Source organism: Podarcis erhardii, assembly GCF_964252035.2.
Source record: "Podarcis erhardii genome assembly, chromosome: 7".
NCBI classification, from domain to species: domain Eukaryota; kingdom Metazoa; phylum Chordata; class Lepidosauria; order Squamata; family Lacertidae; genus Podarcis; species Podarcis erhardii.
The window spans coordinates 72,587,141-72,604,434 of record NC_138511.1 but is presented as its reverse complement, the minus strand read 5'-3'; the positions used below and the strand labels follow the sequence as shown (position 1 = coordinate 72,604,434).

General features: G+C 43.3%; 1 protein-coding gene across 3 annotated transcripts in view; it reads left to right on the top strand.

Annotated features, from left to right (window-relative positions):
* Positions 1-2,022: 2,022 nt before the first annotated feature.
* CTPS1 (CTP synthase 1) overlaps positions 2,023-17,294 on the top strand; it is a 23,603-nt gene continuing 8,331 nt past the window's right edge. The window contains exons 1-11 of one of the 3 annotated variants that reach the window (XM_081869008.1): positions 2,073-2,211; positions 3,579-3,704; positions 5,331-5,508; positions 5,761-5,931; positions 10,748-10,848; positions 11,934-12,050; positions 13,221-13,304; positions 13,540-13,620; positions 13,934-14,085; positions 15,292-15,424; positions 16,679-16,767. In XM_081869008.1, the coding sequence (XP_081725134.1) occupies positions 5,343-5,508; positions 5,761-5,931; positions 10,748-10,848; positions 11,934-12,050; positions 13,221-13,304; positions 13,540-13,620; positions 13,934-14,085; positions 15,292-15,424; positions 16,679-16,767 (1,094 nt within the window). In that variant the 5' untranslated portion in view covers positions 2,073-2,211; positions 3,579-3,704; positions 5,331-5,342. Of the gene's footprint in view, positions 2,212-3,362; positions 3,430-3,578; positions 3,705-5,330; positions 5,509-5,760; positions 5,932-10,747; positions 10,849-11,933; positions 12,051-13,220; positions 13,305-13,539; positions 13,621-13,933; positions 14,086-15,291; positions 15,425-16,678; positions 16,768-17,294 lie in introns of those variants that run through there. The other 2 variants (XM_081869007.1, XM_081869009.1) reach the window with 2 other exon arrangements.

The window sequence follows — 17,294 nt, the reverse complement described above, 5'->3', positions numbered from 1 at the left end:
GCACGCGTCCTGGGGCCGTGGCACCTAGCGTGGGGGGTGCAGCCGCGATGGCATCCCTTACCATTGGCTATGCTGGCTGGGACTTATGGGGGTTGGAGTCTGGCAAATTTCTAGAGGACCATAGGTCCCCCACCACAGCAGTGCAGTATTGAGACTGCAGGGTTTGTGTATTTAGATATACACAGTGCTGACAATATCAGCAGCAAAGTAGGAGCAATAGCGATAGAGACATGTTCTTCTACATGAAGGTCCCAGGCTCAAACCATTATTTTTTCAGCTAAAAGCAACTGATGAGTAACACGTTTCTCTGCCTGAGACCCTGCAGAGCTGCTGCCAGTCAGAGTTGACAATACTGGGTTAGAGGGACCAATGGTTTTACTAGATATAAGGCAGTTTCCTATGTTCTTAATAATCTAGCTTATGAAAGTCAGCTGCTTCAACTGTCCGTGTTTTCTGTTATCTGTACAATCTCCAGTTAAAGATTCGCCATGACTGGAAACAAACTGACAGCTGCACTTTTGCAGATCTGATATCAGGGTGGACAATACTGGGCTAGATTCCCCCCCCCCTTTCCTATTTTGAACATGTTTTATATAGTTACTGTTTGTTATTTTGTTGTACACTGTTCTCAGGGGCTTTACTGATGGGCAGCATAGAAACTTAGCAAAACCAAATACTGTAATTCTGTTTGACTTAGGGGCAAGGCAATTTGTTTTATATGTAATGCATGTTTACTGCATGAGCTTAACGAGACAGCCCTCGTGTACAGGCTAACAATGGCAACAAAAAGCTACAACACAAAAGGAAAAGGGGAGGGAAGAGGAAAGCCTGCTGCAAAGGACCAGCATGAATGATCAGGAGCCCAATGAAGCTTGTCACTCAGCGATGTCAATGGAATGGGCCCTGTTTCTCATATCTCCCTCTGCTGTATGTACCCTCTCTGATGCCTGGCCACACCTGAAGGCTAGAGGTGGCTGCGCTACAGTTGCATGGCCAAATATGCAGCGAGCAAGGGTTGTTCAGGAGGATTTCAAGGAAGACAACCAAAGCAGAAGCAACCCTGTGCCAACTTACTGGGAAGCAAGCCTTTGCGCAACGCAGCAGAACACATGTCTCTGTAGACAAGGGTGCCAACTTGAATAAAAAATTGGGGGGGGGAGGAAGCCCAGGTAAGCCTCACCCTGATCATAATATGTGGCACATGCACACCATTTGGGCAGCAATGCCCATCAACTTGGGGGGTGGGCCGCGGCCCCCTCAAATATTTTATTGTTGTTGTTGTTTAGTCGTTTAGTCATGCCCGACTCTTCGTGACCCCCTGGACCAGAGCACGCCAAGCACTCCTGTCTTCCACTGCCTCCTGCAGTTTGGTCAAACTCATGCTGGTAGCTTCGAGAACACTGTCCAACCATCTTGTCCTCTGTCGTCCCCTCTCCTGGTGCCCTCAATCTTTCCCAACATCAGGGTCTTTTCCAGGGAGTCTTCTCTTCTCACGAGGTGGCCAAAGTATTGGAGCCTCAGCTTCAGGATCTGTCCTTCCAGTGAGCACTCAGGGCTGATTTCCTTAAGAATGGATAGGTTTGATCTTCTTGCAGTCCATGGGACTCTCAAACGTCTCCTCCAGCACCATAATTCAAAAGCATCAATTCTTCGGCGATCAGCCTTCTTTATGGTCCAGCTCTCACTTCCGTACATCACTACTGGGGAAAATATAAAAATATTTTATTGGGAGTCCTTAAAGGACCTCGTCCCCTAGGATCCGGCTCCTACGTCCACAGACCTGCATACGATCGCGAGCCTGTACGGCCTCCACGGCTCATCCTCGGCGCCCATCTAACGCACAGGCGATTCATTCATTCATGCACTCACTCCATTCATTCTCGGCCCGCCCGCCCTTCTCCCCGCCCCTTGTCAAGCCCCAGCTAATCAGAAGCGGGCCCAGAGAAGAAGGCGGGCGGAGTGCTCGCGCCAAGCTTTGCGCAGGCGCACTTCCTCATGAAAATATGCCTATGTATACATGTTCTGGAGCCCGCCGGCGCCTGGCTCCTCCTCTTCCTCCCTGCTCTTTCCCCCATCCCCATCCCATGTGTTCTAACCGCGCGGTGCCGGCTTCACGCGCTCGTGGCGCTGCTTCCCCCTCCTCCGGTTCCGGCCTCGAGAGATTCGGCGCAGGCGAGGCGGGCGGGCCGTTTTTCCTCCTCGGCTTCGCGGGTGAGGGAAACGGCCGTTAAAAGGGGCGGGGGCAAAGCGCGCGCGCGCGCGAGCATGTCGTGGCTGGGGAGGGGTCGCGGGGCGCGAGCTTCGAGGCTGCCGCGTGAGGAGGCGGCCAAACTGTCGGGGTCCCCCCCCGCGCCAGAAAGGAGAGTCGGGGGGGGGGGAGGCGGTTAGACTGAGCTGAGGAGAAGGGCGAGCGAAAGGGGTCGCCTCTTTCCCTCGGCCAAACCCTCCCCATAGGCTCCCTCGTCTGTGGGATCGTCCCTCTATTTCAAGGGGGCTGCCTCCGTCCTTTGCGTACCACAGATGCTCAGCGATGCTGGATTTTTTTTGGGGGGGGGGAGGGTGGGCGTTGGAGTCCAGAGACGACCCCCTAAAAAAAAAAAAAAGCCCTCAGCAGACGGATCAGGAGAGCTCCCCCCCCCCCCAGTGCAGAAGAGGTGGCTTTGCCCCGTATTTAGATACATGTCAGGGAAGGAGCTGAAGCATCATGAAGCCCAGTTGTGTCAGATTATCTAACTGCCCCACAGTTGGTGCTGGTTTTTGGTCAGCATGGCCTAGAGAGGTTGAAGTGTTGGCTCTAGGAATGGCAGAGACCCAGGTTCAAATTCTCGGACCTCCCCCCTCCCATGAAGGTTTACTTTCTCTGACAACCTGATCTGCCTCGCAGGGTTGTTGAGAGGATAAAAGGTGTGCTTGCTTGGAGGAAAGGAAAAAAAAATTAGGAGTACACCCCCTTCCTTCTGTTTTCTTGTTGCCCCTCCTGCTTAAAGAAAGGCCTCTGATGCCATCCTCAGTTGAATTCTGTGCCTCAAGATGTTCCTATTAATGATGTGCATTCCAGCCATACCCTAAATTGGGGTGATATTGCTGGTAATATTTCAAAACTTAAATGAAGATTATATATTTTACCCTTTTATCTGATTGAGATTTTTTTGGTTCTCATCGATCTTCTCTTTCCCTGGTCTCTTTCCTCCCAACCTCCCCTGCCCCAATTAATTCCCCCCCCCTACATTTCTTGCAATATTTGTGTGTGGGGCAAAAACAATGGAATGTGCCTGGAGGGGCATCAAATGTGTTGGATATGACATGCATTCCAACTAAATGTACCATGGCAGCTTTTCCAAAACTTTATTTCATATGAACAGATGAAGTAATCTTTAGACTTCCCGCATCCCTGTGTTTGCTGCAATAGACAAACAGAATTGCTATGTTGTAAGTTTCATCAAATGCAAGTAGGCTGTGGACTGTGTAAGCTGATACGTTTGTTTATGACACTTTTACTATACAGTACTGTCCTTCCAAGGACTCTGGGATAATGTAAGTGGTTCATGTCTTTTTATTTTATCCTTGCAATGGATAAGTGACCAATGCAGGATCATCCAGAGGAACCATATCTCTCCGTTTTAGTCTAAGAAGCTAACCACTGTGCCACACTGGAAATTTCTTTTCCCACAGGAGTAGCCACGTCTCTTACAGCAGTTGTCAAGGTATCTGGCTCTTAAAAGATTGAACACATTTATTATGGCATAAGCTGTTGTGGACTAATGTTGATTTCATCAGATGCAATGTAGTCCACAGAAACTTGTGCCATGATACATTTATTAGTTTTTAAGGCTATTCATTCCGTTTGCTGTTGCTTGTGACTTAAGACACAATTAATATGCTGGATTTTATGGTGATGCAAGAGTCCTTTTGGCCCCACCCAGTCACATTACCACTATCATACATTTATATTCTCCCTAATTCCATGCTGGAGGACACTGAACTGGCAGCAGTGGAGGAATTATGTCTACCAGAATGCCTCTTCAGAGATCTTACTGAGGTCAACCCCAAACTCTGCAAAATCATGCTGTATGCCAGGGCTTTTAATCTGTGAAGATTTTCCTTTTTTGAAAGCACTGCTGGATGTTCCTGCTAGTTTATACACTATTATTTTATTATTTTTGTTTTTATTCAGATTATAAATTTTATTTTGTAAGCAACCTTAATTTTTAAATATATATCAAAGGTGGATTAGAAATTAATAGCATAAATAAATGACCGATGGCTCCCATCCCTGTCTATCTTTCCTTTATGATTTGTTCTCCTACTTACGCAGAACAAGACATATTTATGATTTGCTGTCTCACTGTTCCTTTAAGCAAGGCATACACTATAAATATGAGTAGTGGATTTTATGAGGTTAATTATAGGTAAAAGAATGTGTTACATTAACTTTTAAATGGAGTTAGAAGTTTTGCATACAGTTGTTCCTGTTATGCACTGTGAAGAGTCAATGTAGTTTGTATCAAATTTGTCTCTAAAATTCTGGGAACTTGGAAGTCAATATCCTATTTTTAGATGGACTGCCGGTTTGCTTTGGCTGTTGCAAGTTATTCTACTTTTCACTGTAGCTACATTATTATATTTATAGACTGCTATCAATATGCCGGGTGCGTTGTGGTTTAATTTTTACTCTGCCTGCCAAAAAAGTACACAAAGCTTAGGTAAAACTAATACAAAACAAAGTAAGTTTCAAAATATATTAAACATCGTGAAAATGCAGAAATACAATCTAAAATGGAAACAAAATGACCAGTGAAACCATACAACAGTTTAAAGCAAAAAGTGGTTTTAAAAGCAGCAGAATACACAGTACAATCAACATTATAAGAAAACCTTCTTCATTACAGAATACTCAGATGTAAATCCTGTTGACTTCAATGGGGCTTACTATATAGGAAGGTGTGTCTAGAATTGCTCCCTAAGGCAATAAGGGGATGGAATTAAATGTATAAATTAAGCCTAGAGTGTAACAACAACATCCAAATGGAAAATAAAGTTTAAAGTATAATTGTTCTGTCTTTATTAGTTTTAATTGGACAAAGTTCAGAGAAATAAATTGGTTAAAAGATCTTTCACATACCATTGACAGTTTTGTGCAGGTGGTGTTAGTGTATTTATTCTGTAAAAACTTAAAACATTTTCTGTTTCATTTTCATGTTTCCATGTTTGGATTTAAGTACAACACCATTGTTCCAGTATCTAGGCAGAGATGATGATGATGATGATGATGATTATTATTATTATTATTATTACTGTGTTGTCAAATTAATTTTTCTTTTCTTTTCCAGGTATTAAAACAAATGAAGTACATTCTGGTAACAGGTGGTGTTATCTCTGGGATTGGGAAAGGAATAATTGCTAGCAGCGTTGGGACAATCCTCAAATCATGTGGCTTGCACGTAACTTCAATTAAAATTGACCCATACATTAACATTGATGCAGGCACCTTTTCTCCTTATGAGCATGGTAAGATGGAGAGAAAGAGCAAACTTTTAAACATTAAGAATAAAATAATGCTGAGGATGTTTTGAGGGATGGTGGTGTATAATTGCACTCTGACTGTTGCATTGGGATGAGGGTTTGGAATTGCCAGTGCTGTAGATGGAGTTGGTGACAACTTTTTTAGGGTACAATATAGAAATACTGGTTAGTATTTGTAGGGAAGAAGGTAGTTACTGCTTCAAGCAAGTCTAACTTATGCATGTCACTTGGTTTTAGGTGAAGTGTTTGTGTTGGATGACGGAGGGGAAGTGGATTTGGATCTGGGCAACTATGAACGCTTTCTTGATATCCGACTCACGAAAGACAATAATCTGACCACAGGGAAGATATATCAGTATGTCATCAACAAAGAAAGGAAGGGAGACTATCTTGGGAAAACAGTTCAAGGTAGGATATTGGAACTGGGTTCACTTGGCTTTAATAGAGGTCAGCATATCACTTTCCAGTATTACGACAGGCCTTGTGCCTTTTGAAACACAAAGGCAATGCTTGGTTCTCTGTGTACTTCAGCTGAATGCCGTTCTGATCTGTACCTGGCAAAGATGGGCATGTTCACATTTATCCCTTCTGCCCATTCGTTCTTGACTCTCTTGGTGGCATGCACAGTTGAGAAAAGTATACAAATAATTCTAAAAATAAGGCATGACAACACTTGATATATACATATATATGGACAATATATAAATTGTTGTTATGCTGTGGTTTGGCTTGTGAAGTTCAAATTATGTTGTTTGCTGACCTAAAATATCTCTGCCTTGATTCATATTATTGTCAGTATTTCTACTGTTTGGAACAGGAGTGACAACTTCATGGGAACAATGTGTTTGGGACATGTCGAGATATCGATCTTCCAGCTTGATCGATTAGGCGTGACCGCTGATTAGTTTACGATCTCAATCAGCCGTTTACAGCGTCCAGCACACTTCCTTCTTAGCTGCGCAATAAATTCTGCTTCGCCCAGTCACGCCTTAGCAGAGTAGCATACAGCGGTGTAAAGCAGTCTTTTTCTCCTTTTCTCCATGCAAGCATACACAGACAGGATCGTCTATTTACAGCTCTTTATTGAAACATTTCAGCATCAAAGACCGGGGCTTCTTTCAGCCATGTCTCTCACTCAAAAACACAGAGAGAACAGAAAGTACAGGAAACAAGCTCCTCCTTAGCTTCTAAAGCTGACGTCAGAAAGTGACGCACACCTCAGAACACTTAACCAGTTAAGTTCTGAACTCTAACACCCCCTCTTGCGTTGCTTTCTGACAAGACCTGTGGAACATCTTCAGCAACACCCTGTGAGATCAATCCCTTCCCCAATGCCTTGTGCCCTCCCTTGGCGTACCTGTTAGGCATCTGTGGAATAACTTCACAACTCTCAGAATCGCACTGTGCGAAACTTACCCACGCACCCGTGGCCTGGTACCTCTCAGGTGGAATACCTTTGGTTGTGCGACTGGATCGCCTAGGCACAAACTCTGGTGTTTCCTCTGGCTCACTGTCACCAGCAGGTGTGACCTCTACATCACAGGATTCCCCCTCTGACTTAAAGCGTCTTCGAATCCTCTCCATTACACTCACAGGAGAACTAGGCTCACTCTTGGGCTGTCCTTTTCTAACAACTCGTGGAGACGCCCCATCCTGCTCCTGACCTTGGTCAGTGACCTGTTCGTCATCAGCAGACTCAGCCTCTCCTTCCTCCTCAACAGAACTGTCTTCTGGATCAGAGAGACATTCTGAAAGAACATCACGCTGTGCAGAAATCTTTGGCCTTTCATCCTGCTCAAAGAACTCAGCGTGTTTACTGATCAGCACCTTACTCTGATCACCTGACGGGTAAGCAAACCTCCATGCACGAGCTTCTGGCTCATACCCACAGAAGATCATTTTCTGGACTTTGGCTCCATCTGGCCCTTGCAAAGCCTTAGGCACAGGGACAAATGCAGGAGATCCAAACTTTCGCAGAAAGTGAACCTGGGGTTTTCTGCCATTCAACAAAGAATACGGTGTGTCACCTACCAGTGAGTTGTAGACACGATTCCAGGTGAAACATGCACACCTAGTTGCCTCCAGCCAAAACCTTGGAGGTAACCTAGCTTCTGTCAGCATCACTTGTGCAGCCTTAACCAGAGCTTCACTTCTAAGCTCTGCTACCCCCCCCTGCTGGGGAGAAGTAACTGTGTGACGTATCGCTTTCTTGTGAAAGAACTTCTGCAAAGCAGAACCAGTGTACCTAGCATTTCTGTCACTGACGATTGTTTTCACCTTGGTGGAGAACCTCTGTTCTACCTCCTCAATCCTGCTCCTGATCAGCTGTGCTGCATCCTCCCTGGATTTGAGACCATGAGTCCAGGTGTTCTGCGAAAAATCATCTTGAATCGTTAGCAGATACCTGGCTCCCCCTAGACTCTGTTCCTTCACAGGATTGAACAGATCTATGTGTACCAGCTCAAAAGGTTTAGTGGTTACCCGTTCCACCTTTGGGTAACTGCACCCTTTCACCTTCGCCTGCTTGCATGTGTCACAATTAATGGCACTTTTACAATTTTTAATCTTGCACCCTTTTGCAACCTCGGGTAAAACCTGCAAATCCTCTACAGGGCTGTGAATGGTTCTCTGATGCCATACACAAGCACATTGAACATGAGTGGGAATTGTAGCACGCAGCGCCTGTGCTTTCTTAACCTTCCCCTCACCCCCAAGAGACGTTTTAAGAATGAAAAGATCATTCTGCCCCTTCTTAACCTTGGCAAGTACCCTCTCCCCTTTGGAGATTGTGCAGACATCATCCTGAAAACAAACCTGGAACCCTTTTTTCAACAAATAAGGCACAGATAACAAACAGTGATGCACCCCTGCGACGACACAAAACTCCATCTGTTCCTGCAAAACAGAAATATAGGCATTAGCAAACTTAGAAACATTTGTTCTTTGTCCATTTGCAAACTTAACAGTCTGTCCTTTTGGAACTGCCGTGCAATTCCACATCTCGACTGCAGGGGTCTCTGGAACCATGTTGCGGTTAGCTGCAGAGTCAATAACAAAGCTCAGCTCAGAATTTTCCACACAGCTGTTCTCAAACAAAGCCATGCTCGCAGTTACTTGATAAGACTCTTCCTGTTGTTTACCACGACGTCCACCTGCACGTCTTCCTGCCTGGCCAGGCTTGTTGCCATGGAAACCCGCCTGGTTCCCATGGGAAGTGTCCTTGGCAACATCCTGCCTTGGCTCTGTGCTCCGGTGGGGGCAATTGCGATGCAAATGGTCTGGTGAATTACAGATGTAGCAACGACGAACAAACAAGGCCTGGACCGTGCATTCCGCTGGCCTGGCTCCGCCCTTACTCCCAGAGCTCCTGGTGCCAGCTTTGCCCTCTTTCTGGCGTCGTAATTCTTCATCCTGCAAATGTCCTGCCACGTAATTCAGAGTCAAATTCTGGGGATCCATTGACTCCAGAGTTAGACACAGATTGTCATAACTCTTGTCCAGAGAGCTGAGCAGAATGTACACCTTCAGCTCCTCTGAAAAGTTGACTTGTAACAGTCTCAGCTGATTAAAAACAGCTATCATATCAGTTACGTGCTTTCTGATGCTATCCCCAGGACGTAACTTCATCTCAAACAAGCGTCTGGTGGTGTGTATCTTTGCCCCAGCAGTGGTTCTGTGGTGCACCCTTTCCAACGCTTGATAGGCTTCACACGCATTCTCCAGCCCCTCTACCAAAGGCAACTGTGAGCCATCCAAGCTCAGCACAATAGCTCCTAGAGCTTTGTGATTGCGTCTCTGTGAGGCGTGGGCATTTTGGATATCAGCCGCTGTGGCTTGAGGTCCCGGTGTGGGTAAAGGGGGCGCCTGCACAGCCTCCCACAGCCCCTTCGCCACCAGCCATGCCTTCAGCCTCCTGGACCATTTTTCCCAGTTCTGGGAATTTTTCGAATGGGACGGACCATGATTCATGGCTGTCTGCCATCTTCTCCCGTTCTCCCAAGGGGCCCCCAAGCTGTACTCACTCAGCACCAGCTCCTCCGGCTCTCCCTTCCGTGGAGAAACGGCCCAGCTGCTCTCAGCTTTTAGCTCTGTCTCTCAGCAGCTCCCTTGCCTCTCAGAAGCAGGCAAAAACTCCCTCTGCTTTCCGGCATCAGGCTAGACTCACGGAACGCAGCTTCCAACCTCCGTCCAGCTTCAAAGCATTCCAGTGGCTCAAAGCCGACAGCTTTACGAGCGTTGACTGACCTCCATAACCTGTGGAGATATCGATCTTCCAGCTTGATCGATTAGGCGTGACCGCTGATTAGTTTACGATCTCAATCAGCCGTTTACAGCGTCCAGCACACTTCCTTCTTAGCTGCGCAATAAATTCTGCTTCGCCCAGTCACGCCTTAGCAGAGTAGCATACAGCGGTGTAAAGCAGTCTTTTTCTCCTTTTCTCCATGCAAGCATACACAGACAGGTTCGTCTATTTACAGCTCTTTATTGAAACATTTCAGCATCAAAGACCGGGGCTTCTTTCAGCCATGTCTCTCACTCAAAAACACAGAGAGAACAGAAAGTACAGGAAACAAGCTCCTCCTTAGCTTCTAAAGCTGACGTCAGAAAGTGACGCACACCTCAGAACACTTAACCAGTTAAGTTCTGAACTCTAACAGGACAAGGCTATGGTAATTCCTACTTCATCTGGGTATTTATTAGGAATATTGAGAGGGGAACTCAATCAGTATATTAATGAAAATATATAAAGTATATCAAAGAAAAATATACCGTATTTACGTGAATCTAATGCACCTTCGAATTTAATGCACATTTCAATTTTTGAAACCAAAGAAGTATTTGCTGGTGCCATCAAATCCAATGCGCACCCTAATTTGGCCAAAAAATATGTGCAATAAATTTGGGTAAATATGGTACATAGTAGCCCCTGGTTCTTGGTAACAGTTTTCCAGTGGCAGGGTCTGCTTATTTTAAATAAATATAAAAGAAGAGTAGTCTATGTTGAGAGGGTTCTAAAACTAAGACATAAGCTGAGGAATAGGATTTCACCCCTAGTCATGTTATGTGCAAGTCACAACAAATATCTATTGATTAATAGGGTACTTCTGTGTGTTGGGTATGTAGCATGTGAACTCTTAAAATACTGGATTTATTATTGTTTTTAGTTTGAAAATGGAGAAATATATTCCAAACTCTTCTCTTCTTGTCTTGTCTCGTTTTGCAGTTGTACCCCACATTACAGATGCTATCCAGGAGTGGGTAATGAGGCAAGCACGAATCCCAGTAGATGACGATGGCATAGAACCTCAAGTCTGTGTGATTGAGGTTGGTATCCACAGGTTAAAGGCTGAATGTTGATGTGTCTTGCTAAACCATAGTGTACTGCAGTGTGGGTGAGCTGTAGGAATGTTGTGCCTGATGCTTATTCTCTTTCTCACTTGGCCATTGTTTTTCATGCTGGCTTGTTTCAGACAAACCATAGTTAACATTAACAGTATTCTTCTATTTTGGATGAAACAACAAAGCAAAAGTGTAAGTGAAAATTTCTGATCTCTTCCTCCTTGTGTGGGAGGAGTAGGGGGGATAGGTGGCATACGAGCCCAAGATTTGCTGCAGCTTGTTCTGGTCATCAGTTTGCAGTAATCCATGTATTTTTTTAGAGTAACATGCAAATTTGGCCAAAGAGTTGTATCTAATTTTAGTCATACTTGGATTAGACTCGTTGAAATTAACAAACATGATTAACCTAGCTCTATTAAGTCCAGTGAGTCTACTCTGAGTAAAACGTAGATGGATGCAACCCAATATCTTTTTAGGAAATGTCATATATTGATACAGTACTCTGGTTAGAATTCTGATAGGGGCATTTGAGAGCAATTCCCTCCCTCCTTTTAGCAAGTTCTATCTTTGTTCACCTAAGGATTTGTTTGCATTAAAGTAGCCTTTCCACCCAAGAGAGCAAAACCTTTCATATGTTCTCCAGATAACATATAGTGCTAATTTTCTGGGAAGATTTTGCTTGCAGTCACAGAATATGGAGGAAATTTAAAAGAAAAAATATTGGTTGGGTCAACTGGAAATTTGAAAGTGTCAAACACCTAATTGCTCTGGGTTGATCTTGCTTGGTTAGGAAACACTTCTATTTGAATCCAGGCTGAATGAGTTGAACTTTAGTTCCATTCAAAGAACTGGGATAGGATAGTTAGTTATTGCTTAGTACCCATTGGAATAAATGAAATCGAAGTGGAGGTAATTTAGTCTGGATCCAACCTATGGCTTGCATCATCCAGCATCTTATTACATAGCATACTTTGAGGTGAACTGTCGATAGTTATACAGAGTGACATTGACACTGTCTTTGTGTTCTAAAAACAGAGTATGGTGCTTAATTCTAGTTCTCTCTGTTTTAGCTTGGAGGAACTGTAGGAGACATTGAAAGTATGCCCTTCATCGAGGCATTCCGCCAATTTCAATTCAAAGTCAAGCGGGAAAAGTTTTGTAATATTCATGTCAGTCTGGTACCACAGGTAAGGTCTTACCTTACAGTTCTTTAATGATGTTGCTCCATATCAGATGATTACAAGTGTGTCCTTGGAAATGGGAAATGAAATTGGCATATTTTTTTTTTAGTATTATGAACACCAGTACTTAAAAAACCAACAACGAAAAAGCCATAAAGGCAAAAATATTAAGTAAAATATGGTAATTCAGGTGATCTTCATATGTTGTGAAATACAAACACTAGTTGATGTTTGTATCACATTGCATAGATTATCTCTGGAGAAGTAACCTGGATCTACCAGGCACTACGTGAATTGTCCTGTACAGGTTTACGTGGAAGTACTTCTTATGTTCAGTGGGTCTTCCCCCTCTTACATGCTTTATATTGCAGCTTTGGCACCTCAAATATGACTGCTTCACTTGATATAGTCATCATAACAATTAGGTTACAAAATCTTATATACAGTATTAAATCCTTTCGGAAATGGTAGGAGCTACTGCCACATAAACATTTCTTTTTATGTCAGCTTTTTGTGGCAGTGTTGCTGGCATATAGTTGATTACTCAAGTATTTAATATCCTGTAAGAAATCATGCTGGCCACATGACCCGGAAGCTGTACGCCGGTTCCTTCAGCCAATAAAGCGAGATGAGCACCGCAACCCCAGAGTCGGCCACGACTGGACCTAATGGTCCCTTTACCTGTACCTTTTTAAGAAATCACTGGCTTCTGAAATAATGTAAGTATATATCTTAGTATATGGCCATGACATTGATAGCTTCTTCCATTTGTATTGTAATAAATTTAGTGGAGCCTTACTTGTATGCATAGAAAAATACCCCAAATTCCTGTGAGTTTTGCTCATCGAAATAGAAGCATTTAATCATGTTCCTGAAAGCATCTGATAAGGAATTAATCAGTATAGGCACATTTAATACTAAATTGTTCAGCGAGCCTTATTATAGCATGTGAAGCTGTCTTCTAATGATGTTCAGATAAAATCAATTTTACATTATTCTGGACCAGTGAAAAATACTTCATTTTGCTGTTATTGCTTGCTGTTTCCTTCAGTGATTTGTAAGATTTGCTAAAACTTGGATGATGGCTGTATATGTTACTGCAGTACATAATACTTTGGAGGCTGTAGATTTGACACACTGTCTTCTCATACATATTTCTTGATGCTTGTGTGCTAGCCAAGCTCTACAGGAGAACAGAAGACAAAACCCACCCAGAATAGTGTTCGTGAACTCCGGGGTCTTGGTCTCTCACCAGATCTGGTAAGTTAGCTGTGGCATGTACAAATCACACTCGGCTGGTTTTATAGAAGTTTTCAAATGTCATAAGTCATGGGGTGGAGAGAGTTGTTTTAAATGATGCCATATCGACAAATAGCCATGAAGCATTTTGTTTGCAGAAGGCTACAAGGCATATTTCATTAACCTACCAAGTGCTAAAGGTTAGGTTTATAACCTGGTGCAGTATAGTTTGATAACTTACTGTTTTCAATCCTAGATTGTATGCAGATGCTCCACGCCTCTAGATACCTCAGTAAAGGAGAAGATTTCCATGTTCTGTCATGTAGAACCAGAACAGGTAAAAATTGTTTAAATGTATGTGTTTTGATACTGTTGGCACATTTATTTGTGTACAGTCATACCTCCATGTGTGTGCGCAGAAGCGGTCCTCCGGTTGCAAAAACTTTGGGATACAGCTGGACTTCCTGTTTGCAACCGGAGGTACCACTGTACTTAGGTCATAGATCTGGTCTGTGCATGTAGCAAAATCTTCTCTTTGCAATATACAGCATATAAAGTCCCCCCCCAAATAATAATCCTCCCAGGTACTAGAGCTGTGTATTATGCACTTCATAAATGTGACAGTGAGTATTCTTTTTCTTATTGAACAGGTAATTTGTGTTCATGATGTCTCTTCCATCTATCGGGTACCTCTTTTGCTAGAGGAGCAAGGGGTGGTTGATTATTTCCGACACCGGCTTGACCTTCCCATTGAAAAGCAGCCTAGGAGAATGCTCATGAAATGGAAGGAGATGGCTGACAGGTGAGCTCGCTCGTAGGAAGCAACTGTGCTATTCTGACCTACTGTGTTAGCAGAGGAGGAGAGCTTGTTTCCTTAGCCCTCCTGAGCTCCAGAGTATATTGGCAAGAATAGATTCTCTTCCTAACTATTCACTCACAGAAAAACTGTAGAAAAATCTTTTTACAGGTACAGTAAGTTAGAACTTGGCAAATTTTGCTGTATACTAGTTCCTGTGTTAACCTTTATAGTTTTATCTTAACTGGACTGAAGTAGCTATAATATGTGGATGAGTACTTAGAATCATAGAGCTGGAAGGTACACCATGGGTCATCTAGTCCAACCCCCTGCAATGCAGGAATCTCAACTAAAACATCCATGACAGATACCCATCCAACCTTTGCTTAAAAACCACCAGTAAAGGGAATTAAGAAGGGAAAGATTTAAACTTAATTAAGGCTACAATCCTATACCACCAAGCTGGGAGTATGCCCCATTGAGCCCAATGGGATGTTTCTCAGTAGACATGCCTTCATGTAGAGAAGCCTAAAAAAAAAACCCTTATCCCCATATCTTCATTCCGTAGTGGTAGAATCAATTTTACAATCTCAGGGATCTACCATCTTATTATTTGCATATATAGACGAGCCTGAGAATTCTCGTGCTGAATCATATTATTCATTCAACATTTGGCTTTGTATGCCTGGGCTGTAAACATATACAATATTGCATATGTGCTGCCAAAGCGAGAGGCTGCTTGATCATGCAGGTCTGATCTTTTAACTAATTATTTTAGCTAATACAGTGGTGCCTCGCAAGATGAAATTAATTCGTTCCGCGAGTTTTTTCGTCTTGCGATTTTTTCGTCTTGCGAAGCACGGACTTTGGAAAAGCTTCAAAAATCACCAGAGTCTTCAAAAACCTCAAAAAAGGCTACCACACCGCGTGCTATGAGTTGCTCCTCGAAGTGAATGCACGGTTTTAAGAAAAAGGAAACAAACTTGCAAGACAAAGGAAACAAACTTGCAAGATGTTTTCGTCTTGTGAAGCAAGCCCATAGGGAAATCCATCTTGCGAAGCAACTCAAAAAACGAAAAACTCTTTCGTTTTGCGAGTTTTTCGTCTTACGAGGCATTCGTCTTGTGAGGTACCACTGTAGTATATAGTTTGCGCTTTTAAAGGTTAAAGATAGAAGATACAGTGTTGTGCTTTTTTGTTTTGTTCACACAGATATGATCGCTTATTGGAGACCTGCTCTATTGCTCTTGTTGGCAAATACACAAAGTTTTCAGATTCCTATGCTTCTGTCATCAAAGCTTTGGAACATTCTGCCCTGGCTATCAATCACAAGCTTGAGATCAAGGTATGCTTTTCCACTAGCCCCAGCAGAATCGCTGTCTTCTCTGGATTCATGTTTAAAGCAAAGAGCAGCAATAAACAGGATGTACTTTCCTGTTTGAGAATGGTGCTTCAGCAGCAGCCAAGGTGCCAATATTTCCAGCCCAAAAATACTCATGCACAAAAACCTACTGTATTTAGAAAAAAACACAATCCATTTAATGTTACATTCAAGCAGCACTGAGGATAACAAAGCTTACTAACCTGCTGCTACTTGCATAGCCATTGGACATAATTGGTGGTAGAAGCATAATGGTGATGCTGTTTCGAATCCCCAGCTTGGTACTCTTACTTTCCAGGGGACAAAAGATTTTGGGAAGCTTGCCATATAAAATATATGGAAGGGGAAAGAGGCCATCCATTCTTCTCTTGCCCCGCACAAAAGTGGATAGGAACGTCACTAAGCAGAATATAGGTTTTGTTTACTTTAAGCAGCAATTCAGATCTAGAAACTACAGGGGAAGGGTAGGCAGCCTGGTGCCCTTCAGAAGTTCTGGGCTACATCATCAGCCTCAGTCAGCATGGTCAATGGTGAAGGATGATGGGATTTGAGTTCCAGAATGTCTGGAGGGATACGGTTTGCTGCTATAGATCATGCATGTAATGTGACACCTCAAAACCTCCATCTTTGGAGCTTCAGAGCAAACAGAAGACAACAGTTGTCATGATGGCAGAAGCCCTCCACTAAATGGAAGGCTCTTAAAGTGTTTCAGCCTATGTGGCTGTCTTCCTTCACAAACTGTTGGATTATCTGATTGTTTCAGAAAAGATTGTTTGCATCCCACCCATCCTTCTCTCTTGCATTTCTTACTATACCCCGAGGCAGATTCTGCACCTGGAGACTGGGCCTCCAATTCTAGAGCGCCAAGGGTATTGGAGAGGGGTGGTGGAGGCCCTGTTGGCTCCAAACAGTAAAGATTTGTGAACAGAACAATAAATTGACCATCAAAAATAACATCTGTTTTACAATACAAGACCTGTATTTTTTGATGGGTGCAAAAATTCCGTGCTTCACTAATTGGAACAGTTGTGTCATACGTAGTTTTGGGGAAACAAAAAGAAATATTTGTCAATGTCTTCAGATAGTGTTTGATCTGGTTGTATAATAATAATACTAGCAGTGAGGGAGGGGAGAAGCTTTTTGCTCCAATGAGCTAAAAAAGTGGTACCTCTGATTTTGCTTTAATCTCATGTTTTTTAAAAATGGATTTCTTCCTAGTACATTGATTCTGCTGACTTGGAACCAGCTACTCTCCAAGAAGAACCAGTTCGATACCATGAGGCCTGGCAGAAACTCTGCAGTGCTGAGTAAGGCATACATAACCTTGCTTTCCTCCTTGAGACGCAGTGACTCCTACTGGCATCATTCTAGGCTTCTTTTATTGTTCCCTGGTTGGCTCGGTATTCTAGTCTGGCTGGGCCTGTTTATATAGAGTTAGAGTGGTCGTTTTCCTTTTTATCTTATGAGCCAAGTAAACAGTGGGTAGACTCGTGGAAATGGATAGATGAGGTTAACTTAGGTTCATTAATATCAGTAGGTCTGCTCAGGGCAGAACTTAGTTGCACAAAACCCAACATGCCACACATCCTGTTACTCAACGGCAAGAAATCATACTGCCACAAATAAGAGTCTAGTTATATATTAATATCCAGTGGTCTTTCAATAGCAGTTGACTGCAATTGTTACATAGATCCTGCATGCTCAGAGGCAATTTGCCACTGAATGCCAGTTGATAACTCTGAAGAATAGCTCATTTGGTAGAGCATGAGACTCTTAATCTCAGGGTTGTGGTTCGAGACCTATGTTGGGTCATAGATTCTTGCACTGCACGAGG